The 26,816-nt window shown below is 41.5% G+C and overlaps 1 protein-coding gene across 2 annotated transcripts in view; it reads left to right on the forward strand.

The window, feature by feature from the left end:
* USP22 (ubiquitin specific peptidase 22) overlaps positions 1 to 26,816 on the forward strand; it is a 193,136-nt gene that overhangs the window by 156,439 nt on the left and 9,881 nt on the right. For both annotated transcript variants that reach the window (XM_005289042.4, XM_005289043.5), the window contains 4 exons: positions 1,774 to 1,943; positions 12,343 to 12,490; positions 21,401 to 21,506; positions 23,505 to 23,663. In XM_005289042.4, the coding sequence (XP_005289099.1) occupies positions 1,774 to 1,943; positions 12,343 to 12,490; positions 21,401 to 21,506; positions 23,505 to 23,663 (583 nt within the window). The remainder of the gene's footprint in view (positions 1 to 1,773; positions 1,944 to 12,342; positions 12,491 to 21,400; positions 21,507 to 23,504; positions 23,664 to 26,816) is intronic.

A 26,816-nucleotide genomic window follows, 5' to 3' on the forward strand; every position in this document is an offset into this window, starting at 1 on the left:
CCCAGCCAGGGATTTCCCAAGGCCTCAGTCATTGCACAGCAAATATAGTTAGTTCTAATCTAGTGATAACAGGAGGGGCTAAGAAAGCACTGTTGATCAAAGACAATGACTTTTACCCCAGCATGAATATCTCTGTATCTCGACATGATGCACAGAGACGCGTGAGCTAGTCAGAGGATTGTTAAGCTGTCTGCAGCATCATACTATACTTCAGTGTGCTACGACAAATTAACTATTTAACAAGTTGCTAATGTGGCTCATTCAGCTGCTCTGCCTCCCAGCGTGATAATAAAACAAATGATTACAGTGTGCTTCCTGCCCAACAGAAATTACTGTAATGTAAATGGAAAACTTTATGCGCTGCACTACAGAATAAACAGAAGCAACAAGATGTTGGAGGGGCAGGGCAGTGTCATATTGCATGCTGGAGGGATGATTTAGGAGAGCTGTGTATCCATCACCTAAATTCAATATGCAGTTCAACACAGTAATGTCTACAGTAACCTAGCAACGGGACCACACGCCCCTCCTGGTGAAGGAAGCTTTTTGAGCACTATCTGGTGTATTGCAAGAGAACTGCAGCATTTTTAATCACCTCCGCATTGCCATCTGGTGTCTTTTCATGGAATGGCAGGAAAATTCTCCAGTTCTGGCAGATCGTTTCTTCTCGGGTTTGCAGTGCCTCCAACAGCTCCATTTGTATTGCACAAGAGGAAAGGCGTTCATTTTACCTGTCACTAATATCAGAAGTGTGGAGGAATCTACCAGTGCATTTTCTCTTGTTTTGTGGGAGGGTCTTTGAGGATCGTTGTATATTTAAAATAATCATGTTCGTCCTCATGATGCTTTTCTTTCTGGCTCACAGCTACTTCATAGAGGTGGTTGTGTCAGAATCTTGGAGCGTTCCCCATTTGTGGCCTCTTCGTGGTGTGCAACAAAGGGGGTTTTCTTTAAGCATCTTGGCTTAAAGATATTATCTCTGGGCATTATAGGGCATACCTGCATTTGGCTTCTGTGGGGTTGAACCCAGATCTCTGTGCTGTTAATTAATGTTCGCTTGTTTTTTATTTGAGCTGAGCTAGGTAGCAACATCCTTAGAATCTTTTACTTAATTTAAAGGTGCTGTGTTCAGACAGCCAGCCTCTGTAAAATCAGCACTGTTATAAACTGGCCTCATGGCCTGGGTACAGTCTGCCACCATCAGCACCATCTCCTCATCTGCACAGCAGAGTAGGAAAAACAACCCCCTTCTCGTGATCTACGATGTGTTTCAGACAAGAAAATTGTTATTGCAAGATAAAATGGTACATAATAAAATTACAGAAGCATCTTTTGGCCTAGTGCCCTACATTAAGAAAATCTTTTGTGATAAGCTGTGAATATTTTTATTTGCTTCAGTTGATCAACATTGTGGCATGTTGACAAAATGTGTCTTTCTAGGTGTCTGGAGCATGCCTGTTACCATACTCTTTAACCATTAGCTTCTTTGATCAGTAACAAGTGGCAATTGAGTTTTTTGTTTGGGGGGGGTTGTTTTTGGGGTTCCTCCCTAGCCCCACAAAACCCGCATTGCAAAAAAATGTAGCACTTGTAGCACTTTCTACTTTACTGGTGGCTGAATTGGTCATAAATTCTTACAGGATATAAAATCTTCTAAGACGTTGGGGGGCAGCATTTTGAATATCAAAAGATGCAAATGACTGAAATGCTCAGTTCAGTTTTGTTTTTAACTCAGCAGTACTTGTACTTCCCCTTCCCTTTCTCTCTTTATAGGTCTACGAGGGCTAATCAATCTTGGGAACACATGTTTTATGAACTGTATTGTCCAGGCACTTACCCACACTCCACTACTGCGAGATTTCTTCCTCTCCGACAGGCACAAATGTGAAATGCAAAGCCCCAGCTCATGTCTGGTCTGTGAAATGTCTACACTTTTTCAGGAGGTGAGTGCCGTTCCCCACTACAGCATCACCCTGTAACTTTCCACAACTCTTCTGATGCAGAGAGGCATCATAAATAAATTTCATTTACATTATCAGATGGCAAAATACAGTGATAAAAAGGGAATGTGAATTTGTCGTCAAAGAATAGTTGAATCCAATCCTGTGGTCCTTATTCAGGCAAAGCAGCCACTGAAGTCATTGGGAGTTGTCTGAGTAAGGACCGAGTCTGAAACCTTGTAAGGGCACTGTTAAAGCTAAGTGAGTGCATCTTATAAATAAGGTCCAAGGTCTAACTGAGGAATCTGTAACAGGCTCTGGTGGTGGAGAGAAGAGTGAGCGAAACTAGAGTATGTACCATTGTAGCTTAAGGCACTGAGTTACTTTAGTTAGTGTAAATACTGTAAGGATCTTAATTCTCTGTATTCTTTCCTTTAAAAACATTTGCTAGCCTCTTCTATACCAAAACACACTAATTGCAGGAGGATAATTGGAAGCAACCATGTTGGTACAGTATGTACACTGTGTACATAAATAGGTGCCAACTCCATGGGTGCTCCAGGGTTCAAGCACCCACCGAAAAAAAAAAATAGGGAGTGTTCAGCACCCACAGGGCCGGATTAATCTGTTGTGGGCCCCACCCCTGCTCAGCCTCCTCCCCCAGAGGCCCCGCCCCATCCAGCCTCTTCCCCCTGAGACCCCTCCCACTGCTTGCACATGGGCAGGGGGAAAGGGGGCGAAGAGGAACACCCACCACCAAAAACAAAGGCCAGTGCCTGTTTGTACATATACTCTTTCCATTTGTTCAATAAAATGCCTGGCTTTGCAGTATACCGGGGTAGGCAACCTATGACACGCGTGCCGAAGGCGACACGCGAGCTGATTTTCAGTGGCACTCACACTGCCCGGGACCTGGCCACCAGTCCGGGGGGGCTCTGCATTTTAATTTAATTTTAAGTGAAGCTTCTTAAACATTTTAAAAACCTTATTTACTTTACATGCAACAATAGTTTAGTTATATATTATAGACTTATAGAAAGAGACCTTCTAAAAACATTAAAATGTATGACTGGCACGCGAAACCTTACATTAGAGTGAATAAATGAAGACTCGGCACACCACTTCTGAAAGGCTGCCGACCCCTGCAATATACCTTTCTGAAGTTTCCACCTCCTCTCAGTAGGCTTTTGCTGCATGATAGGCATTGAAAGATATTTACTTTTGTGAGTCACTGTGTTGAAGGTACTTTTGCAGTCTTATTTCTGACTCAGAAATATAAGGCCACATGACAGGATTGTAGGCGACTTTGATTTTAGGTTTTAAGATGAACTTTCTTCATCTGCCCTGTGCCTTTTCCCCCTTCGTGAGAGACCTGCCTTCATGGTAAGCAAAAGAAATGCTCAGAACTTTTCTTTCCTTGGTTTAAACCGTAGTTTATGCTGTTACAAGGTAGGTGAATGTTGCTTCGAAATAATATCTGTATTCAGAGTGTATTTTAGTATACAGGCGAGTCTCATCTTACGCGGATTTAACATGCGCAAATTCAGCTTTGCGCGGTCAGCAAAAACAAAAAACAAACAAACAAAAACCAAGAAAAATAACAATTTAAATACTGTACCTGTAGTGCGGGCGATTCCGCCCGCCATTACACTCAATGTAATTTTGACTATACGCAACTTTCGCTTTATGCACTGACAGCGGAACGTAACCCTAGCGTAAGATGAGACTCGCCTGTATGTTTATATTTCATGGCATAGAAGTCCAGGCACACCTAAAATCTATTTACTGCTATTCAGTAGGTTTCAGTTCGCCAAAGATAACTCTCCTGTTTATTGTAGATCAGTCAATCTTGAGTGGGGAAGTGAAGTCCTTTTTTAAGTGTTCTACTAGGGAGTTGTTGGTTTCTGAGATAGTGCTTAACACTTATATATAGCAATTTACGCTTTCAAAGTGCGTTACAAACATTACCTAATTACATATTAAACTTCCTGTATGTGGGCTCATTTCCTATTTACCACTGAGGATGTTGGACTAGAGGTGGGAGGGAAGGAAGGGAAGGAAAATGTGCTACTGTAGGTAGCAGCTAGAGGATAATTCATACTAGATGTGGTAAATCAGAATAGCAAGGGTAGGGGGATACCACTCTGCATAGGTAGGTATTCCAGGCACTGAGTGTAAATACCCATTTCTGTTGGCTATCAATTTGCAAATCTGATTTGATTTGTAAAAAGCCAAGTATATAGGTACTAATACCATCTACCGTCATCTTGATGTGCCTTCATCAGATTGATATAAACATTGTCATCCCATTGGCTTGTAATAATTTTGGTGGTCTGTTAGCACTACCGTCCTTTTAAAAAGGGGTGGATGGGAGAGGGGGACATGACTACCATGTCATGAATTGGGGGTGAGATTGGAAAAGCTGCCTGGGGAGCTGGGGATGGTGATTTATTCTTTGGTTTGGTGTCGTGTATAGGAGCTCCATTCATGGAGCTGGACCCCATTGTGCTAGGCATCGTACAAACCCGGAACCAAAAAACTGTCCCAGTCCCGAAGAGGATTTAAATGCACAACTTGCATCAATTTCCGTGTGGATTACGCTTCTAAATTCCACAGGCAGTTTTGAAAATCTCCGCCTACATTTTCCTCCAATCAAAATCCATACCTATATTTTCACAGATTCTTGTGTAATTCATATTGTGAGGCTTCTGATACCATGAATGAGTATAGAATTGCAGCTGTTTAAAATACCAGATTGTAGAGACAGGACTGCAGTGATCTGTGTCCATCTTCGTACCTCATATTGAGGTATTTAGATTATTGTAAGAGTCTAATGTTGGGGAGGGATACTGTAGGTGATATGGGAGAGAGAATTACCACACAAGCCTGTAGAAGTAAAAATTTAACACCCAGTCCCTCAGAAGCAAAACTGTGCTATTGATTACCCAACTCCAGAATATTTTCTCCTGTCTGTGAATAGTAAATATTATATTATTGGCTATATTTGATAAATCTCTCAGCATTTTTATTAGAAGCCCCTTTTTCCCTGTGGGAGCATTTTGAATTTCTGCACACCCACATTTCCATCTAATGTCTTATAATTAAGCACTGAACGGCTTCTCTCCAGTCCCCTCACTAAAAACACACATGCATTTATACAGAAAGGAGCCCTCTTGTTGCATTTCCAGTGATCAGGGAGGGCTAACCAATAGAGATTCAGCGGTGTGACTCTTATGAAGGAATCTTTTGTAATTTAATTACCAGGGCAACTGCAGTTCAAATTCTATCTCTGGTTTTCAGTGTGATCTGGTTTTTACCTGGCTTTCCCTCAGGGGTTAATTGATGTTGTTGTCTCAAGCCATCTTATTAAATGTCAGATAATGGGTTAATTTTATCGCTCCTCCACCCCCCTTTTCCTGAAGGCGTGATCTTATCCAAATGGAATGCTGGAGACTCCAGTGAGAGCATGCAAATAAATTCAGCTTAGAAAACTCAAAAAAGTGAGATCTGCCATCTGAAAATCAGAGTGAATTTTGCCCATTGTGATCCCTAAAGAAATAATGTTGTCCTGCTCTCCAGTTTAGGATCAGTTGTGTAGGTTGTACCAGTGGTTTTTCCATTATATATGTCCACTGCATTTGCATGTTTGGAAGTGACAAGTTCCTTCTGGTTGAAATAGATTGATGGTGAGCAATGAAGGTGTCAGCTGTTTGTCACTGCTTACATCAAGGGAATAGTTATTTCCCTATAAATTCACTAGGCGCAGCTTTGCAAATATTTCCGCATCAAATTTCTGGTGTTTGTTTTTAAAATGTATAATTGCATCTATTAACATTTTAGCTCATGCAGTTTACCTCTCAGTGAAATAATAATGTAATGAAACCAGTTGTACTGCATAGCAGGGAGAATAAAAAGGATTTGGGAATGGCCAATATAGTTGAAACTGGATTTAAAAAAAAATCAAAAATCAAAACCTATAGAATCTGTTCATTGAGCTAGTTGGCTTAATGAATTCATGTACTAGCTTTTCACTTGTGTTTACTTTTGGTTTACCAATGAAAATGAGTTCAGTGATGGTCTAGTCCCTAGAGGATATTTATTCACTTTACAGAATGACCTTGCAATATGGCATGATTAGCAGGGTGTCTCTCTCCATCTATTATGTGACTAGAATAGCGGGAACACCTGGGGATATTGCAGGTTGTGGTGCATGCACTCACACAATGTAAAGAACAAAGCCTTCTCTTTTCCTGTCATTACCCACCCCTGCGAGTCTGCAAAAGAATACAGTACAACTAGGCAGAGAGAGTTTAGAACTAGAAACACACAGGAAAAAGAGGAGAATGAGAAGATTTATTACTTTAATGTCTAAGATGTTAGGCTGTGTTGAAATGGTTTGTGTAGAAAATAAAACTAAATAAATTCTGGCTGAAACCTTCACAAAGGGAAGAAAAAGTATCTTAAGGCCTTTATGCCAAACATCACAGACTGGGGCTTTACTGGGCACATACAGTATTGTCCTCTATTTGAGAGTCTAGGCAATGTTTTTATAAAGTCAAGAGTTAAAGAAAAGTAGAAAGAAGACATTATGGGAATTAATGCCATATGCTCAGCAAAGCATCTGTGTAGATTTATACAGTAGAAACGCCTCACGATCCTATGGTATCCTTAAAGTTCCATACACAGTAAAGTTCCACGGAACTTGTGCCCATGCAGTAAACCATAATAAATTATTGCTTCTAAAACAGGTATAGAATTTATATCCATGCTTGTGAAATTGAGATCTTCCAAGTTGCATGAAACATTCCTGAGTGTTGAGGGACCTAGGATAGATATTGGCATTAGACCCCAAAACATATTCTTCCCCCATCCTCCACTGTAGATTTCCTATCTATTTAGGATTATTAAGTTGAAAAATAATTCATAAATGAAGCTTTTAATTTTTCCAGTTGGAATGGAGTCCAAAACAGGAGTTAGGCCTATAAGAACTCTTAGGGTACGTCCAGACTACCCGCCGGATCGGTGGGTAGCGATCAGTCTATCGGGGATCGATTCATCGTGTCTCGTCTAGATGCGATATATCCATCTCCGAACGCACTCCCGTCGACTCCGGAACTCCACCAGGGCGAGCGGCAGTAGTGGAGTCGACGGGGGAGTTGCGGCCGTCGATCCCGTGCCGTGAGGTAAGTCGAAATAAGATACGTCGACTTCAGCTACGCTATTCCCGTAGCTGAAGTTGCGTATCTTACATTGGCACCCCTCCACCCTCCCAGTGTAGACCAGGCCTTACTTGCAGAGAGAATGTTAATTTGGTATGTATGCAAGATTGCCCAAGTACTTTTGTTTATTCCCATAGCTGGAACACCTCCACACACCCATTTTTGGTGGGAGAAGAGCATCCCTGCAGTGGTATAGCCTGTGGGGTCTACCTGTTCTAGCTCTGTCCAATGAGTCGAGGTTGCTGTATATTACTGCTGAGTGCTAATTGTGTAAAATGTCTGATGAAATCTAAAAATCCGATATACATTACTGCTAGAGATAACCATGAGTGTAAACCATCAGATCAGGATTAAACAAAGACTGTGAATGGCTATCCAACTACAGAAACAGTTTCTCCTCCCTTGGTGTTCACACCTCAACTGCTAGCAGAGCACCTCACCCTCCCTGATTGAACTAACCTCGTTATCTCCACACTGATATATACCTGCCTCTGGAGATTTCCATTACTTGCATCTGAAGAAGTGAGGTTCTTACCCACGAAAGCTTATGCTCCCAGTACTTCTGTTAGTCTCAAAGGTGCCACAGGACCTTCTGTTGCTTTTTTCATGAGTGTAAAAATACTAGGGCAGGGCATATCTAAAAATGGAGACCTCAGCCCGCAAACAGTTGGAAGAAATAGATGTCTCTGTTAAGGATTTTGCACTACTACCCCTTGAGTTGAGGTCGGTGGAAGGCCCACAATACACATCTCTGAGAGCCCCAAAGAGTTCGCCAATAAAACTAAGGAAGACCAGACTTGACATTCTTGATATTTCAAAGAGAATAAATGGCAGATTTTTGAAGGTTTTTGGAAAAAAACTTACCATCTTTATGGCCATTTTATACATCACAAAGAGGCAAAAAAGACATAACCTCACATTTTTGTTAGCCACCTTCAAAAGCGCAGAAGAGATCAGGGTGTGCTTATAAGCATGCCTTGTACCTGGTATGCTCTGTTAACTCTTTGTAGTGTCTGAGCTCTAGAACTAAATGACTGCATATGTTTGTATGCAGCAAAGTCCCTTTTCCATGTTCTGCTTTGCAGTAGAGTCTCCTGAAATACTTAAAGCACTAGAGAACCTTACAGTAGTTATAATTAAAAATCAGTAATGACAAAACTTTAAAATACCAAGGATTAAATATACAATAATGCTAACACTTAAATATTTACTGATGAAAGATTTTTTTAGTAGTTTTCCCTTAGTGAGATTCTTTTAGTCTTTAGATATAAGCACACAAATTATATTCCAATGAGCTCAAGGTTTAGAAGCACAACTATGTTTCCATTTCTCAACATGGAGCGGGACACAGTGGTCTTTGTAGGTTGGAGAACGATTCAGTTAACATGGGGACAACATTTTGTCACATACGTCTACATTTTTTTGGTAAGCGCACTCTAAAATTAGAAAAATAAATATTTACCACAGTAGAAGATGCAATTAGTCAGATCCTTCTAGGGTCTATATTGGCATTGATTGATCTGTTTCTATTTCACGAAGGTAATGTGCCTATAGAATTGCACTTACGTTGGTACTCTGTAAGCATACGTGCTGGAACTAGGTGTGCGAGGGGTGCTGCCGCACTCCCTGGCTTGAAGTAGGGTGACCCATATTCGGCACAGGGAAATATGGACACCTGGTAAAAATTACTCATATTCAGGCGAGTTCAACGGCAATCAATCAGCACTATGCAGTACAAACATTCAAATTAGTATTAAGTTGACTGAGTCCCTGTTAAAAAGAGATACTGCATAGTTGGAGTCTTTTTATTTATCTTCTTATCTTTACCTTCTTGACACACACACCCCTACCCCCACAAACACACTCCCATACACTTCTCTTTGACCTACCCAGCCCTCCCTGCCTGGCTGGGCCCCCGTGATTGACTTGCCTCTCCTGGTACCTGGCGCTGCATCTTCCCCAGGTCGCATCGGGGGGAGGGAGGGGATGCAGGATCGCATGCCCCCCTCCCCAGATTTCTGCCAGGATTCACACCAGAATGTGGCCAGCAGCAGCCTTTTGGCACTGTGCTGGAGGGAAGGGACAGGAGCTGCTTCCAGGCACAGGGGAGGAGGAGGAGGTGGGCAGGGGATGACCTGACCTATGTTTTTTCAGAGCTCTTCTCTTCTTCCCTCCTCTCCCCCCGGCATGTGGCTAGAAGCAGCCTGTCCTTTCCTGCCCGCACAGTGCCGAAAGGCAGCTAACACCTCTAGGCTGCTGTTGGCCACCTACATAACCCAGCTGCCCCCCGGCTATAGTGCAGGCAGGAAGGGGTTAAGCCCTAAGGTTGCGTTGTGCACCAGGGCCCAGGGAACCTGACTGCAGGGGCTTCAGCGAACTCGGCCAGAGAGGTGGCTTAGTAGAGGAGGGTGCCTAGGGGATGGAGCAGCACTGTGCTTCCTCGAGGCAGGACCCTGGAGGCGGGGGGGGGGGGTGAAGAGGGTGCTAAGCCCCTTCCCTAGGGGCTGCTGTGGAGCCTGCAGATTCGGGGCAGGAACAGTCTGGAAATCACTCACCGACCACCACTCCAGAGCTTAGCTGAGGGGCGGAGAGGCTTCCCCATGCCAGCGCTGTGTGGGGCTTTGGCACCTGCGCCCGGGCTGGAGGGTTTGGGGCTTTCCTGGGGTGCCAGCCCAGCCATAGGGGAAGGAAGGAGCCTGCCCGCCAGGTTGTTGATGAGCTGAGTGCTTTAACCAGGGGCTGGTTCTCTGCACAGCGCTGGGGCAGGACATGCCCCACCGGGTGGGATATGGAGGAGCAGCGGGACTAAGGGGGTGAAGGGGCAAAGCAGGGAGAGGAAAGCGAGAGGGGGGGCACGTAAAGGGCCGACGGGTGGGCAGCAGAGGCGACACGTAACTGGCCACCATCTGGTGCCTGCTCGCATTCACCAGCCACCGCAGCGCACAGCCAGTGTCAGCCGGAAATGGGACTTGGGGCAGGGCCCTGCTGGCCGAGAGCCAGCACGCAGCGGACCAGCAGGGGCAGCGGACCAGCAGGGGCAGCGGCCAACCCCATGCGCTGCATCTTTGCCCTGGCACCAGCCTTGCACGCCCACCCCCATTGTCAGCCACTGGAGCCCCCCTCCCCCCTCGCTGCTAGTGGGTGGGCGGCTGGTGAGCAGGGATCCAGCCAGCAGCGGGACCCACCAATATTGTTGGGGGCGGGACAACAGAAAATTTGCCCATTTTTAAGAAAAAGTCAGGACATCTGTAGGAGGGCTTAAAGTACACGACTGTCCCTTTAAAAACGGGACATCTGGTCACCCTGGCTTGAAGTGGTTTCCATTATATACAGGATTTACAGTTTTGGTTCAATAGCTTTCAGCACCTCCACTATACAAATTGTTCCAGCATCCTTGTCTGTAAGTAGTAAAAATTTGCTAAGTAAAAGGCATAGGGAGTATTACTAAATATAGTATGAGAGACGCTTTTGTACTGTATATTTAACAGTACTATGATGGGGTGTGTTTCCAGTTTCCATATGGTAATAGCCAATAATTTGATAGTTTCTTTTAGATTCCTTTCATCCTAATGAAGCACTAAAGAATGTAAAGTCTGCTGGCAGGTCGAGTGTCTGCAGTGGAGTAATTATGGAGAGTGCTCTTGGTTAAAATGACCAGAGAGCTCTGAGACTAATTGCAGGAGTGACAGAACAGAGAAGTTTTATTGCTGCAGTTTCCTGAATAATGTTGAACAGTAGCTGCATCGGCAGATTTCAATTACCGCTCCAGTCTCCTGGTGTCATTCTGGTTGGCATCAGAGTTACCTATTGATCCTTTTATTTATAGAAGGCTGTTTTGCATTGTTGGGCTGCAGTGATATTGAGAAGATAGGGGCTTATAGAAGAAGAGAACTTTATTTGCAGAGAAATTTGACAAGACAGCAGAGCTTTATACAGAAATGAGGACTAGTGACAAAATAATCTAGACTGTTTCAACTACAGCTAACCCCAAAAGAGACACTACAATTCCTCTAGCCAGCTTTGCAGCACAGTTTTTGCAATTTTACTGGTGTGAAAAAGCTCACAGGAAAAGAGCAAAGAGAAACCCAGAAATAATAATAATAAAAAAAAAAATTCTCCCCACAGTAGTGAGATAACCCATGTTGCTTTTTTTTTTTAAATCCTCTGCATATTCTTTTTTATGTGATGGAAGAGTTTTGTTGGAAAATATACCTCAAACATAAACAGTAGTGTCACTTATTGAGGTCTTGTCAACAGTTAGCATGGCCTTGCAGGGCACGTTTCTTCAAAGGTCAGGGGAGGTCAAATGATACATGTTTCACTTGTTTGAAATGAAATGTCACTTCTGTTAGTAAATTTGGAATTGAACTTTTATATTTACAGGAGGAACTCTCTACACAGAGATTATCTGTGTAGGGAAATTTACCAGCAAATCTATGCTACTATAACTATAGCAGTATAGTTATACTGGTGTAACTTCCCATGTGGACACACTTACTCAGGAATAAAAATGCCCTTTTCTGGTTTAGCTTATGTTGCTTTGACAGCAGTACATGACATACTGGTATGTATATTCCAGTAAATTTCCCCTTATATACAGACCTTAGTGTGTAGTGGCCACTACTCGCCAGCAATTACCATACATTGGTATTTAGGGGTAGTTAATAGTAAACATTGATTTATTTTTTTCCAGTGGCCTCTACTGTTGTTGTTTTTCCTAATTCTGCATAAGTTTAGAAGGTACAGATATGCTTGTTGACTCCTTACATGTGTGGGTATGTCTTCAATCTAGAGCAAATACGTTTTTAGAGATTCCAGCGTGCTCTCCAGAGTAAGCAGATTTGAGTACTGCTCATTTCTGTCCTCAGTATGACATTACTCATAATGCAGGCTAATGACCACAAAAACAGGAAGCTGCAAGAATGAAAACTATAAAAGGTGCCTATAACTTAAATAATGTGTCCAGTGTATTCTGTTCTCAAACCACTTACTTGGAGGATCTGTTTATATCTTTAAAAAAAAAAAAAACTGTTCAGCCCTGAACATTTCAGTGTGAGATTGTCAAAACTAAAGTTTCATTCAACTTCAGTTGCCTAATTCCAGTCACTAACTTCTTTTATGGCTAAGTGCACAGAGACTGTGTATCATGTTAACAATCATGTCCTTTTCTTTGCTTTGAGCAGTTTTACTCTGGGCACCGATCTCCTCACATTCCATATAGGTTATTGCACCTGGTATGGACGCATGCACGGCATTTAGCAGGGTACGAGCAACAGGATGCACACGAGTTCCTCATTGCTGCATTAGATGTGCTACACAGACACTGCAAAGGTAAGGCTTGTACTGGCATGTCAATGAACAAGGAATAGTGAATCAAAAAAAGTTAGAGATCTCTTCTTAAGTGGGGTAAACGATCTTCCAGCACAGTATTCTCCCTATTTAGCAAGTCTTTTTTAAATGTGTTTTTGCGTTTCTCATATACATCTATCAAACAGACTTTTCCTCCTGCCAAAATACCCACATTTAGAGAGAGAGCGAGCACATATTGGTTTGAGTCACGAGCTTGCCCTTTTCTTATTGGTTATGTGAGTCAGTATCTTGTAATTTAAATTGCCATCCAAATTCTATTTATACTTGAGGTATTTTAAACTCTTATTCAATGCATCAATAAGGTACTGACTAAACACACAAAAGGAGGCAAAGTAAGTGTCCAAGACTGTTTTGCTTAAATATTATAGTACTGTATTCGTGATACACAACATTTTAACAGACTATGAATGGAAGAGCGAATGGAACCCTTACCTCAAAATCCATTCAGTGCTGAAGTGTTCATTAGCGCATTTTTAAAGATGAACTAACAAGATTTTAAGAAAGGTTTAAGATACAAAATCTATGAACTGAAGAGAATATACTGTATATGTTTGTCTGACCCACAGTTAGCTAAACTAGTTATTTGATGTGCATAAAGGGAATTGATACTCCATAAGTCTAAATTTATTGTCTTGTCACTCATTTGATTTAGATACGAGGTGTTATTGCACTTAAAACAATCTGCTGCTTTAAATGTTAGATGCTGTTGTTTTTGAAGTTGTAGAGCACTGTAGGCGTACACAGTACTTTTACAAAACGCCTCAAATGAGTTTTGAGGTTTACAAGAGGAGGACTATCAGAGGGAAGAATACCACTGCTTCTCTGAGATGTCTTGATGTCTGGCTTTTATCTTTGAAATACCCTTGTACATTATGGAATGCAAGTTTGAATATACTGGGTAATTACAATGAATGTATTTGTTCAGATTAATAATAGACAAGGTATCTTCCCAAAGAGAGGGAATGGGTGTCTGTGTATGTAAGTAATAGATTCTATCTGGACTTTGGCCTCATTTTCTGTTGATCCTGAAGAAGCAGTCTGGAAACATGAACACTTTTCTTTGGGACTTTTTAAAGTCTCGGAATCATTGATCTTACAAATTTTGACGCTTCTTCATCTGTTAGCTACGAGCCACTTCATATTTCTTGGGCTTTTATTGACAAGTCTAAGTGCGAATGGCAACTTTCTCCCTGAAACTGTAATGAGAAAGCTTGCAGCTGCCAGCAAAGGTCCCTATAATCTTTTTAATATTAAACTTCAAGTATCTGAAAATATTTTGTCAACTGAGTCAAGTAGTAACTTTAGGTAACGTACCTATGTGATAAACCTTACGGAACTAACTCTAGAATGAGCCTTCCCCAAGATTCCCCCACCACTGCTAAAACCTCTGGATCAATTCAGCCCATCACAGAAGCTTTCTACTCTTCTCCACCCACCCACTCTGCCAGAAATTTATTCAAGCCAAGGGTGTTTTACACCACAGGCCTAGGAGAAAGTTTTCCCTTTCCAACCAAGCAGTGAAGTACAGTGGCTGCATAGCTCTGTTAAAATACTCAGTGGCAATAGAGGACATTCAAATTGTCATTAGGCTTCAGAGCTGTTTCATTCAGATGAATGTGGGAGCATTTCACATCTCTCTTGAGCTTTTTCAAGCTGTCAGTAAGGTTCCAGCTATACTATATAGTTTACCATGTTGTCCAATGCTAGCTTTAGATCAGTGCTGTGCAACAGTTACACCAAGGTTTGGTTACATCCATGCAGGTAAATCAAACTGTATTATAATACTGTAAATGGTGAAGTGTAGATGCCAGGACCATGACATCTATGTTTCTAAAGCTCAATTTCTGAAGAAACGGAGGCATCCTTAGGGGATGATGTAGGTTTGCAGACTGCGTCGTTGCGAGGTAAATGGTACAGTCAGATAGTTATTGAACTGTTTGATTCCTGCACAAACCAGGAGGCTAGTATGGACACCCTTTAAACTGTTTCAGGAGGAAATGGGTTGTTTGGCTATATAATGTGAAAACCGTCCTGTTACATATATTTATGTACTCATAAGATACTGCTGCTAGTGAGATTATGCATACTAATGCTGCACTAATCAGATATTCCTCCTGTGCCAGTAGTGTAAATTCAGATTGGATAGACAGAGCTTTTGAGGCTTGCAGTTCCGTAGCAATCTACCTCAAATATTACCATCAAAATATTTTGAGTGTAGAGTCACAAACACTACTTCTTTGTTCAGGGCCCCTGCTGCTGGGCAGCGCTCTGTCACTACTGACCATCAATTTGGAATCCCCCAAATTTCATGGTGCCTTGATGCCGAAAACTGCATAATTGCTCAACTACTATAGTGAGGGGTAGTGGAGCTATTTGGTGTAGATTAATCTTTTATCTCTTCCCCATACTCTCTCCACAGCTTCTTAGAGCACTGTCCACTTCACCCTGAGAACAGAGGGAGGTTTGGAGTATCTTATGTGCACACTCCATTTCGCGCTTGAATAGTAAAACGTAGGCCACCAATATTTAGAGGAAGTAAAAATTAAACGTTACAGCACTGTTTCAGACCCAGTATACACCTAAGAAGCTAAAGGTCCATATCTAGGCCGGCCTGACGGTCTTCAGGAAAATAGTATGTTGAGTGGTGTGGATTTGTTTGGGCCCCAAGCTGGAGAGAGAGGCACTGATTTTGAGTTACCCTTTTCTTCATTTCAAGTGGAAAGGGGGATCATGGAAGTGTGTAATTAAGGTGGCTAAAAGCTATGTATTCTCAGGCCATGCAGGAGCCTGCCTGACCCCTGACGTAAGTCAGAGAAACTCTGAAGCTGGTTTAATTTATGCTCTGTTTCCCATTGTCCCCTAATGCCCTGGGAAACACGGAATAATCGTACACCAGTGCACTCCAGCCATGCTCCTGATTCACCGTCCATGCCAGGGAGCAGGGCTGGTAGAGAGCCTTTATGCCAGCTCTACATTGGTCAGGAAAGGCCTCTAAGCATGGGTATTCTCAGGGGTCTGTTTTTTCCCCCGCTTTAAAGCCCCTTTCTGCTGCTAGGATAGCATAAAAGTAACTTAGAGTAACTGAGAATCAGGCCTGCTTGTGTAGCACCTGTGCCTTGTACACCATTCCTTTCCAATGGGCCAATCCAAAAAGCAGCATTGACATGTTGGAAAGGGAGCTAGATTGAGCTCTCACCAGCCGAAAGGATGGATTAGCAAAAGAGAGAGTCTTTGGGGAGACAAAACTGGTGAATTGTTGATTACTACTCTTCCTTTCCTCTTCTCAAAACGCATACTGCTCTGTCCTTGAAAATAGGTAATCCAGTAGCTTCATGGTGGCACCTGACCCTTACCTGAAGTCTGAATGGTGCATTGCTGTCTTCTGCCTCTAGCTTTAAAAAACCCTTATTTGGGCTCTTAAGCATTTTCAGCCAGATATCATGCAGGTTAATAAATGGCAATGTTCTTTGTATCTGCGTCACTAGCCAGGGTAATTTTAATGGTTACGTTATTATGGCGGCATCGTATCTGGGCACTTGCAGATGCTGTAGCTGAGGGCCACTTCCACCACCTTGCTCACTGTTGAGATTCAGGCTTTGTTCTTTATTGGATCTTATCCTCTCAACAAGACAAAGTGGGTTTAAAGCTCAGACTGCCTTGGGCAGGCAGTGAGATCTTGCTCTGTTTTCCCATCTTGCACTTTGCCTGAGGAGTAAACTGGACACGAGGCAGTCCATTGGCATGTATCTTAAGATCATAAATTTCAGACTTAGACCTCTAAATAACCATGTATGACAAATTAATCTGCAGACTTTAAAGTCTTGACCTGAGCTGAAGAAGGTACAGAAAATGTGTAGAACAGTTCCCTGACCTCTATTGCATACGTTTTTATACAGTTATGCAGTAGCTCAGATGTAAAGGCATTGTTCACAGCTTAACCCAGTATTTGATGTGGGATTCTCTGGGATTTGCAAATCTCTAAACTTCTATTAGAGAAAAGTACAAATGTATAATGCTGCCCTGCCTGAAAATTTGTAAAATTAGCTTTAAGGTGACATCAGTCTAATCTCAATGACCCCTTCTTTGAAAGAAATCCACCTAAGAGCTCCCATCCTACAAGCTCCCCTGAAAAATGCAGCTGATAACATCTGAACATTTTTTGTTTCCACCTAGTATGTATCCCAGAAATGGTATAGCAGAACTTAGGATAATTTGTACCTAGTTAGTTTCTCTTTCTTCTTTAGGTCTTGGCTGCACTTGAAAGTTCCTTCAGATTAAGGTAGGGTGTGAATTTAAAGCACAGTAGTTAGTCTGGAATAACTCCATGTGTGGATTTGCTAAACCTAGGATAAGAGTCCACATGTGGGGTTATGCTGGAACAGTAGAACAGTTATACTGGAATAGCTCCATATGTAGGCCAGCCCTTACGTGCAAGACCACAGTTAAAGGTTGAAATTCAGGCCTCTGGAGGTCCCCGTTAAAGATGAAAGCCCCCACTGACTGACATTTCTTGTTGCAAGGACACCCCCAACCAAGCAGCAAAGAGTAGCACAGGCACAAATTGGTAGCAGCAGATGCATGCCTGAGTCACTAAAAAGGAAAACATACTGAGCTGTAGTATGGCATATAACAAACTGAGCAGATTGAACTATGAACAAAAGCTGGTCCATTACAGTAGTTGCATTTTCAAAATGCAGTAGAATACTGCATACAAAAATTAAATTCAAATCACATTACTGTTTAGACGCTAGCTTTTACAGCCCAGTAATTTTAAAGGGTCATTGTCAAAATTGACAGGTCTGATGTTGAGCCTAACGTTATACATATTTTCTCCTGATTCTGAAGAACCTGTCAGCCCCTACCCCCCTGACAACGTTTGCCACGTAGCTGAGAAGTTTGGATTCTAAGTGACATCCCCAAACCCAGAATTCTGGGTTTGGGGATCAGGGGTGTGCACATTGCACTGTACTGTCACGCATTCTGCCTGACTCTGCCCAGTTCTTGTGAGCAGGTAAGGGAGAGAAATCTGCAAAACTTCTAGTCTTCTAAGTTTCTTATAAATTTCAGTAAGTACTGCCTGCTTGTGAGAATGGAACTTTTCAACAGAGGTATGGAACAAGCATGTGTTCATAGCACCTCTCCAAAGTTAAGATGGTGGAATTAATTTCTGATGTGTCCCCTTTTTAGTTAAAAATAAAAAACTACAGTTGTAAGACAAAGCAATGTGATACCTTTAAAGAAGTGTCAGACTCTGGAGAAATGAACATGCAAATACTACTATAATGTTTGCTGATGATTATTTTATGGCCTTTCTATAAAAGTATCTAGTATGCATATGAAGGAACATCTAATATACTTAAAGGAACTACTACTTGTGAACTGTAGCCACTCTTTCAGTTTTCCAAATTAAGGAAATGATTACACTATTAGACTGATTATAGAATGTTTACATTTAATCTAAATCCAAGCTGTTTAACAGTGGGAGGGGGGGAGGGGACACACCTTTATGATTTAATCAGAGCAATTTGTATATGCATATATTCAAGCAATTGTGGGGTGTGGTGGTTTTTTTTTTTTTTTTTTTTTTTTTTAAATAAAAAAAAACTCTTACCTATTTTGGCTGATTTCTTTTATAAGAAATTACTGTTGTACATGGTGTGATTTGTTATGGCTATTGTATAAGCCTGTGAATGTAGAATTAACCCCATGATATGATAAATATGCTGAATACAACCTTAAATACAACAGCACAATCAGTTGCAGCTGCTAGTATTCAGATGCATAATATGTTTCCTCTCCCTGCCTTTTCTCAGTTCCTTTATTATATATAGATAGATATAGATATATATTGACAAGTGCAAGGAGGTGGCAGTATTATTTTTTTCCTTCTTTCCAACCAGATGTCATGGGAAATGATGTGAGTGGTAATGCCCCTTCTGTTTAGCTGTGAACAAGCTTGCAAGATACTCTTTTGAGACCCCCTCATCACTGAGCCTAATTGACTTGTGTAATTGAAAAGGGAGTATTCTTATTCTCCTGTGGGCAGCAATGGCTGTCTATTAAAGTATGCAGCAGGGACATTACCTGAGGGCCAATGAAAATCTGTAGAGCCTGTTTCTCTGCTTCTGCCCACTCCAAAACAAGAAAAGGGGGGGAAATCAATTTCAGATGGTGGGATTATAGTGACGTAACTATCTCTACAGTGTCTTTAAAGGGGAATTGAAATGCAGATTTAAAAACGAAGATAAAATACCTTAAATCATTATTAAAATCCATGTGTAGTGTTACAAATTATAAATGGTCTTTTATAAAGGTGAACAGCAAGGTTTTATATTCTTTAAGAATTCATTAGGTTGATTTGACCTTTGAGCATAACTTAAACCTTTTAAAAATCCTGAAGGTTCTAGGTTCAGGATACGTTAACTGAAACCTATATTTTGGAAATCCACATGTTGAAACTCTAATCATAAAATTCCCAAGGTAGGGGCTGAAGCAACTTTCAGCCAAGAGCACTTTGTTCTAAAACTAGACTGTAAATCTACTTGAAATGTATATACAGTATTCTAACTTTTTTTTTAAATGTTATTTACTTAAGCCATTTGTTTCTCTTTCTTGCAAATGATTCCTGAGTGTTTTAGTGACCAGAAGTACCTGTAAGGCAAGAAGCTGCAGAATCGCTGAGAACTTCTCTGAGCCATGTAGAATATAAATGACCTAAAAGACCCAGTGTGGCTAAGTAATTCTCATCTATTAACCAGGATGGGCAGGGATGGATCACTTGATGATTACCTGTTCTGTTCATTCCCTCTGGGACACCTGACATTGGCCACTGTCGGAAGACAGGATACTGGGCTAGACGGACCTTTGGTCTGACCCCAGTATGGCCATTCTTATGGTCTTATCTCATTTATTCCACATTAGCACAGGTTGGAACTTTTGTCAGTCAATCAATTCATATTTTCAACAATTTTCCATAATTTCAGTTTTAAAATCTGTTGCTGTTAGATTATTGTAAACAATCAAAGCCAAATTAAAATACCTGAAATGTAACTCTAATTTTTTCTGCTTTTGTGTGCTTTTAGTTTGCTCTTTTGTCCTGGTGATTGAAAATCCGCCCCCCCCCCCTTTTTTTTTTTTTTTTTTTTAAGGAGCTCTGTTGATTGAGTGCTAGGCCTCCTTAGTACACCTCTACCCCAATATAACGCTGTCCTCGGGAGCCAAAAAATCTTACCGCGTTATAGGTGAAACCACGTTATGTCAAACTTGCTTTGATCCACTGGAGTGCACAGCCCCGCCTCCCTGGAGCGCTGCTTTACCGCGTTGTATCTGAATTCGTGTTATATCGGGTCGCGTTATATCGGGGTAGAGGTGTATTTCATTTCCGAAACTAAAATATAGTTTAAACCAATTTTTAGTGTTTGCACTTCTTTTTTTAACTGGATAGATACTAGGAAACCTGACAAAAACCTAATTCTAGTTGTGCTAGCAGCCTCTGTTATAATAGGATTTTGGAAAAATTTTCCATACTTTACGAAATAGTTACCAGCTGTTGTGAACTAGTTCCACCCATGTGTATGTGTTGTTTCAACCACAAAAACCCTACTGTAGATACAGGAGTAAGCACTTCGCAGACTTTGATTCATCCTCACAACAACCTTGTAAGGTTGAAAAGTAAATGTATTATCCTCATTTTAGTAATGAGGAAACTGAGGCACAGAGGCTAAGAATTGCCCAAAGCTGCAAAAAGAATGTGTATCAGAGCAGAGATTTGTATTTTAGAGTTCTTGGTAATCAGACCTGCATTGTGATTGCTAGACCAAACCTTTATGAATGCTGCATTCAGTTAATGCCATTAGGATCCCAGTCACAAAGCCGATTGCTATGCCTCCGATGCATACGTTATTGGCAGCAATGCTTAGAAGGTGGGTATGCACTTTCACCTACTGGAAAGCAGAGAAGCTTTAGTCTCTCCATGAATAAGCTTGAAGTAGACATGACTTTACCTTATAGTAAATGCTCTCTGGGAGGCTAGACTATCTTTCATTTTCTTACTGATGAAAACTTCAGAACACAAGGACAGTGTTTATGATGAAAGGATAGGGGTATAGGCATCAGACTGAAGGTTAATGGAGCCTTAACACAACTTTAGTCTTTTGCTCTGGCAAGCTGATTAAGGAAGCACGGTTAAAAATAGCCATTATCTTCATCTCTGCATAACCTGTCGTCTGAATTAATGTAAGAAAATATCAGAGGGGTAGCCATGTTAGTCTGGATCTGTAAAAAGCAACAAAGAGTCCTGTGGCACCTTATAGACTAACAGATGTATTGGAGCATAAGCTTTCGTGGGTGCATCTGACGAAGTGGGTATTCACCCATGAAAGCTTATGCTCCAATCCATCTGTTAGTCTGTAAGGTGCCACAGGACTTTTTGTAAGAAAATAGCGCACTTGTGTGCTATACCTGTGTGGAAATCACTGCTGCTACAGCATAGGCTGTCTGTTTATTCAACTACATATGCCACTCAATGGCCCTGTTAGTGGTTTTCATTAGCCACTTTGGCAGCACCTTTTAGCTTTGGAACCAACCCTCATACCTGACAGAGCGAAGCGAATCTCTCTACAAAGCAAGAGTGGGCTTATCTCCGAGTAGAACTGAGATTGGCTGGATGTCCACATTACCTTAAAGCCTCATCTCTGCTGAAACACAAAATTGCATTTAAACTTCTTTCCACCGTATTTTGTACTCTACCAGAGACACATTCTTGATCCCTTTTCTTAAATATACAATGAATATGAGATTCCAGACTGCCCATATGAACTGATGGGGCACATGTGAGAATGTATTACAAAGATTTCATTTGCTTTCCTGCAGGTGACGATAATGGGAAGAAGGCCAACAACCCCAACCACTGTAACTGCATCATAGACCAAATCTTCACAGGTGGACTGCAGTCTGATGTCACTTGTCAAGTCTGCCAGTAAGTGTAATTTGATTAATTCTGCACTCAGACGAGATGGGGCTGATCCAACAGTGCAGTGTCATACTGGGTCTTTTTTCTTGCTCCATATTGTTTAACTGCAGCATCGCCTAAACTCAAGCAATTGGAAGGCAAGTGTCGTAGATCAAGATGTACTGAAAAATCTGCCTGGAAAAAAATCACAAGTTTATGGGATTTTGCATTTTAGGTTAGAGTTTGATTAGCCTACCAAAAATTGGTTAATTTCAACATTCATAATCAGAAGACTTCCAAGGCAAATTTTCTTTTGATAGGGAATATGCAGGTGTACCAGTCTTGAAGTAAGAGAACTCTTGCATGCAGCCACATTATCATTTTTCTTCAATTCTGAGCCTTAGGTTTTGGAGGGAAAGGTTTCTAGAGGTCTGGCTTTAGGTAAACTTAAATAAGAGAAAATAAAGGTTTACTAGAGTCAGGGGAAGAATTCTTTCTGTTCTATGTTATCGGGCAAGGTGGCTTACTTTAAGCCATTTGACATCACTCCGGGAGTTGGAGCTCCACTACGTATTTTTTGGTCTTATCTTGCATTCCCCAAACTATCTACACTATCTTGCAGATGGACTGTTTGTACTCTGCTCATTTTAATCAGTTGTTGTACTCAGTTTTCAGAACTGACCTACAGAGTTCTCACTGTAGGAATGATTGAGCATCATGGGAAAAAAGTGTGAAATGGTAGTCTTTGTCTTTTGGACCCACAGAGTCCGTATCTGACAATGGTAGCCTAGATGTGGTATCATCACAGCTGATCGCTACTAAGAATAATATTTGATGTCAGAATTTGTAAGAAAATTAACAAGGAAAGATGGGAGTTAAAGAAAAAGTCAGGCGGCTCAATGCATAAAAATAAGTTTGGCAGCTTGAAATTAGTGTCCGTAAATGTTGCATATTTCTTCTTTTGACCATTTCAAATATTTTGCACTAGTGAAGCTGAATGAAAGTGGGAAGTTGTAAACTAGATTTTTAGTCCAAGAGAGGTGGTATTTAGAGGAAGGAGGAGGCCAGAAGAGCAGATAAAGAGCACAGGCGGAACATTCTTTCATAAACAAAAAAAAAGTTAGCATTTGGAAGCAAGAATCACACACAAATCTGAATGGTAGAAGGAAAGGTTCAAGGGAATGGAGGTTAAAGCTTTCTGAGCAATGTCGCCAATCACCTCTAGCCACTGGGTCTGTCTTCAGATGTCTTGTAGAGAAACATGAGTAGGAATATAATGTACTTTCTGATTCTGGTATGCTCTAAGATCTCAATTTCCAAGTGCCATGGCAGATTGTAGAGTGAACTCTGAAGTTCCAACTAGCACACCATTGAATATCAAGAGTATTTCTGTTCTCTTTTTTTGTCTGAACACAGATAGTGCAACAGTCTAAATAAAAACACCTTAGCATTTTCATCCCAGGATGCAGGCCAGATTCTGCATCTCAGAGGAACCCAACAATTTGGCTCTAAATCACTGAACTCCATTAAGCTGTAGACTGTAGCAAATGTATATCCTGCATTCAAAACATGCAATAAATTTCCTAAAATCTGTGGTTTTCCTTTGTGCTTTTTAAATAAATCTCCAGGAAAGGAATTGGCTGTGTAAATATAGTACTGAGCACAGCTGTTTTGTCAGACATGCTTTATGTAGTCTGAGCACCCTGTAGGGATGAAGTAGAACTGGTTGCCTTTTCCAGTAAATATCCAGTTTATACCATATAGAATCATAGACTATCAGGGTTGGAAGGGACCTCAGGAGGTCATCTAGTCCAACCCCCTGCTCAAAGCAGGACCAATCCCCAGACAGATTTTTACCCCAGTTCCCTAAATGGCCCCCTCAAGGATTGAACTCACAACCCTGGGTTTAGCAGGCCAATGCTCAAACCACTGAGCTATCCCTCCCCCCCCCCAAGTAAATCATACATTTTGGACTGTTACTTTTAACTCCTTGGGTCAAATGCTAAACTCCATTCTTTTTCCTAGTGGTGTTTCTACAACGATAGACCCGTTCTGGGACATCAGTTTGGATTTGCCAGGCTCTTCTACACCGTTCTGGCCACTGAGCCCGGGGAGTGACGGCAGTGTGGTGAATGGGGAAAGCCATGTATCGGGCACCACCACACTCACAGACTGCTTGCGAAGGTACAACATATGGCAAACAGAATGTAGATAGGGGAAATAATCTTGCTCCCTTCTGCTGTCCACAAATAAGAAATAATGGTAACTAGCAAAGCAAACTAACAACATGCTACCACAGCAATATTCCTCAGCCATCTTGTAGTACATATCATGCACTTAAATTTGTTGTGGCTGGTTTGTTTTTTGTTTTATTTTAATCTTTAACAAAGTGTGACCAAAATCAGTTGCCATGTGATTATCAATTGGTTGTATTCTATGAGAAACGAGTTTGGCTCTCAATCCAGCACCCAGGGCTATGTATGCATATCACAAAAACCTCCGACACAATTGGTACTAAATATCCCCCTTCTTGGTGCTGTCTCCAGAGAAGCCATGGGTTGAATGGGCCATGGAGAGTTATCTGCCCACTCACCTTTAGAGATGTGCTTTCCAGGCCTGGCTGAGGCGCAATGAGAGAGAGCCTACATTACTCATGCTTGTTATGTGGATAGAGGACTTCAGTCTCCAGGGCTGTCAGTGCAGCACTTCTTGCCGGTACTAACCTCACTCATAATAAGTGAAAAGAAATTAAATAAGAAAATGTAAAGTTGAGACTGTCCTTCAGACAGACTGTTCTGATGGGCATTGCAGGGTGTTGGAATAGATACTAATCTTGCCTGCTCTGAGCTGTAATACCATGATATGGTTGAGTGAAGGTTAAGGAAGACACCTTAACTCAGAATCTCTTGACTTTGTTGGCTCAAGTTATAAAAAACTGCTACTATTGAGGGTGGGCTACTGTTTTAACATGCAGTAGAAATATATTTTTGAAAATGTCCCGTTGGCCTGACAAGACCAGCATACTCTTTCATTCACAACTATTATGACAGTTGTTTAAAAACAAAACAAACCTACTGACTTACACCATTTTGTACAGGGGAAATGATACATCTGGGATAGAACTACATTTGTGCTCTGGTTCAGCCTCCTGAGGCTTAAAACAGCTGGACAAGCACCTGAAAAAAAGCTTCACAGCACAGTTAGTTACACATTTAATTTTCATATCGAGCATATGTGCATTGTCAAGTGTGATACTTACTCTGCTGTAAGGTAGAGACCTGTAAGTGGACGCACCACACACACACGCCATGAGGGGAAAGAGAGAAGCGAATTCATGGAGTTTTCAAAACCGGGGGCGATTTTGAATTGGACATACAGATGGATAGGGAGCCAGCAAAAGTGACTGAAGATTCATAGATTCTAGGACTGGAAGGGACCTCAAGAGGTCATCGAGTCCAGTCCCCTGCCGGCATGGCAGGACCAAATTCAGATGCATCTGTTCCGGCTCCCTGGACTAAGAGAGTACTGTTATAGTGCTCCAGAATTCTAAACTCCTGAAGTTTTAAAAATTGTGGATTCAGTAAAACCAGGGTATTTATTAGTACAACTGTGAGGAGAAGTGATTAATGTTTGAATAAAGATTTCTGCAAAGGCAAAATCCAGGCAAAGGTGGGTAAATTCTGGTGATGTTCTGGGAATGATGATGAGTAGAATTACCCACCCACCCAAAAAAAAGGCCACTTGGAAGGAAAAATCTTCAGGCTCAAAGATACCACTAAGATTCCTGGTTTTGGTATCAAAGTTGAAGTCACATGGTAAAAGAGGGCTTTTTTGTGCCAAGAGGAGGATTTCATTGAATCATTGAGTAGATAGGTTCTGATCCAGCCAAGAGCTGATAGGCAGATTGAACATCAAAGAATGAGACCAGGAAGATGTACAACTGAGTGGTATCTATATAGAAGTGATGGTACAGGTTGCAGCTGGCTGTAAGGAAGAAAATGGGCTGAGCAGAAAAGTGGCAAAGACCAGAAACATGGAGGCACTTCATGGCAGGAGATTATGTGAAGTTTCTGACAGAAACAGAGGAACAGCTGGAGGTAGTATTCAAATGGGAAAAGGAAATACCAGTTTCTCGATCAAGACAATCAGGAAGGCTACGGTTAGTTTTGGAAGCCGCAGTGGCCTCAAGCAGAATGAGAACGGAGTTGGATCGCTGATCAGAAACAATACCAATAGGCACTTGAATGTGTCAGGTCTGTAGTAGTCTAAAATGCCCAATTTATAGTTTAATATGTATTATTACAAGAAGCTTCAATAACTTTAAACCCAACATTAGTAGGGAGACTGGAACATGCATACAGCTTGTAAATTTAAATTTAGAAGAAAAACTAGAAGTCAGAAGATTTAATATTAGGATTCCCAGAGCTTGAACATTTTTTGTTTTAGTGTGTTTCTATGAGTGTCTACGCAGTGGCTGAGTGCTTACTTCAAGAACCGTCCCATCCTCTAACAGTTTCCTGCACCCCCTTAAGCGGTTACAAAGCACTCCTTTCCACCTGACTTTAGTAACAGGCTGGAAGTTCTTAAAACTTACATTTTGAAAGCAAATCTTTAGTTGTCAGTAATTTGACCTTGAACTGAACTCTGCATCCAAACCTTTCTCTCTCCCTCTAGAGCTCTAACCCCAGCCTGAGAGCTGGAAGGGCATCCTGGGGACTGGCATGTAACTGAGCACAGAACACATCTGGCTTTGCTTCAGAATTCCCATGTCCACGGTTTTGGTTTTGAAAACAAAAAGTCTGCACAAGCAATCTCAAAATGAGCGATTCTGTTGTGGTGGATGAGCTAATATTCAGTCTCCTTTCTCCGCCACTGATGCATTTCCAGGCAGCTTGCCCAAGTGGAAGCAAATGTAAATGTCCGAGTTGGAAATCTGAAACAGGGCTCTCCTATGTTGGTAGCTTTTTAAATTCTGATTTATCTTGCAAAAAGAAAAAAAAGTATATTTCCTTAGCATCTGCTCTCTGGGTATAATTATCTCAGCACAGGGCTTGTACTTACCTTGTATCATAGAGCTATAACTAATGACTCTGCTCTGTGCCCAATTTCCTAATCTTTCTATAACACATTATAAATATGCACTGTGCAAAATGGTGCATGGTTTCCAGTGGGTCTTCCACTTAAGAAATATGTGGAGAAAGGGGCAGCAGGTCACTTCTGGCTTTCCTGAGAGAAGATGTAAGCTTATCTCGCATGCTACTAAGTGGCTACAAGTGGAAATGCAAACTGTTTTCAAGATGCATTGAAAATAATTTGCCTGTATTATGCATCCTTCCA

This window comes from Chrysemys picta, chromosome 10 (genome assembly GCF_011386835.1).
Source record: "Chrysemys picta bellii isolate R12L10 chromosome 10, ASM1138683v2, whole genome shotgun sequence".
Lineage (NCBI taxonomy): Eukaryota > Metazoa > Chordata > Testudines > Emydidae > Chrysemys > Chrysemys picta.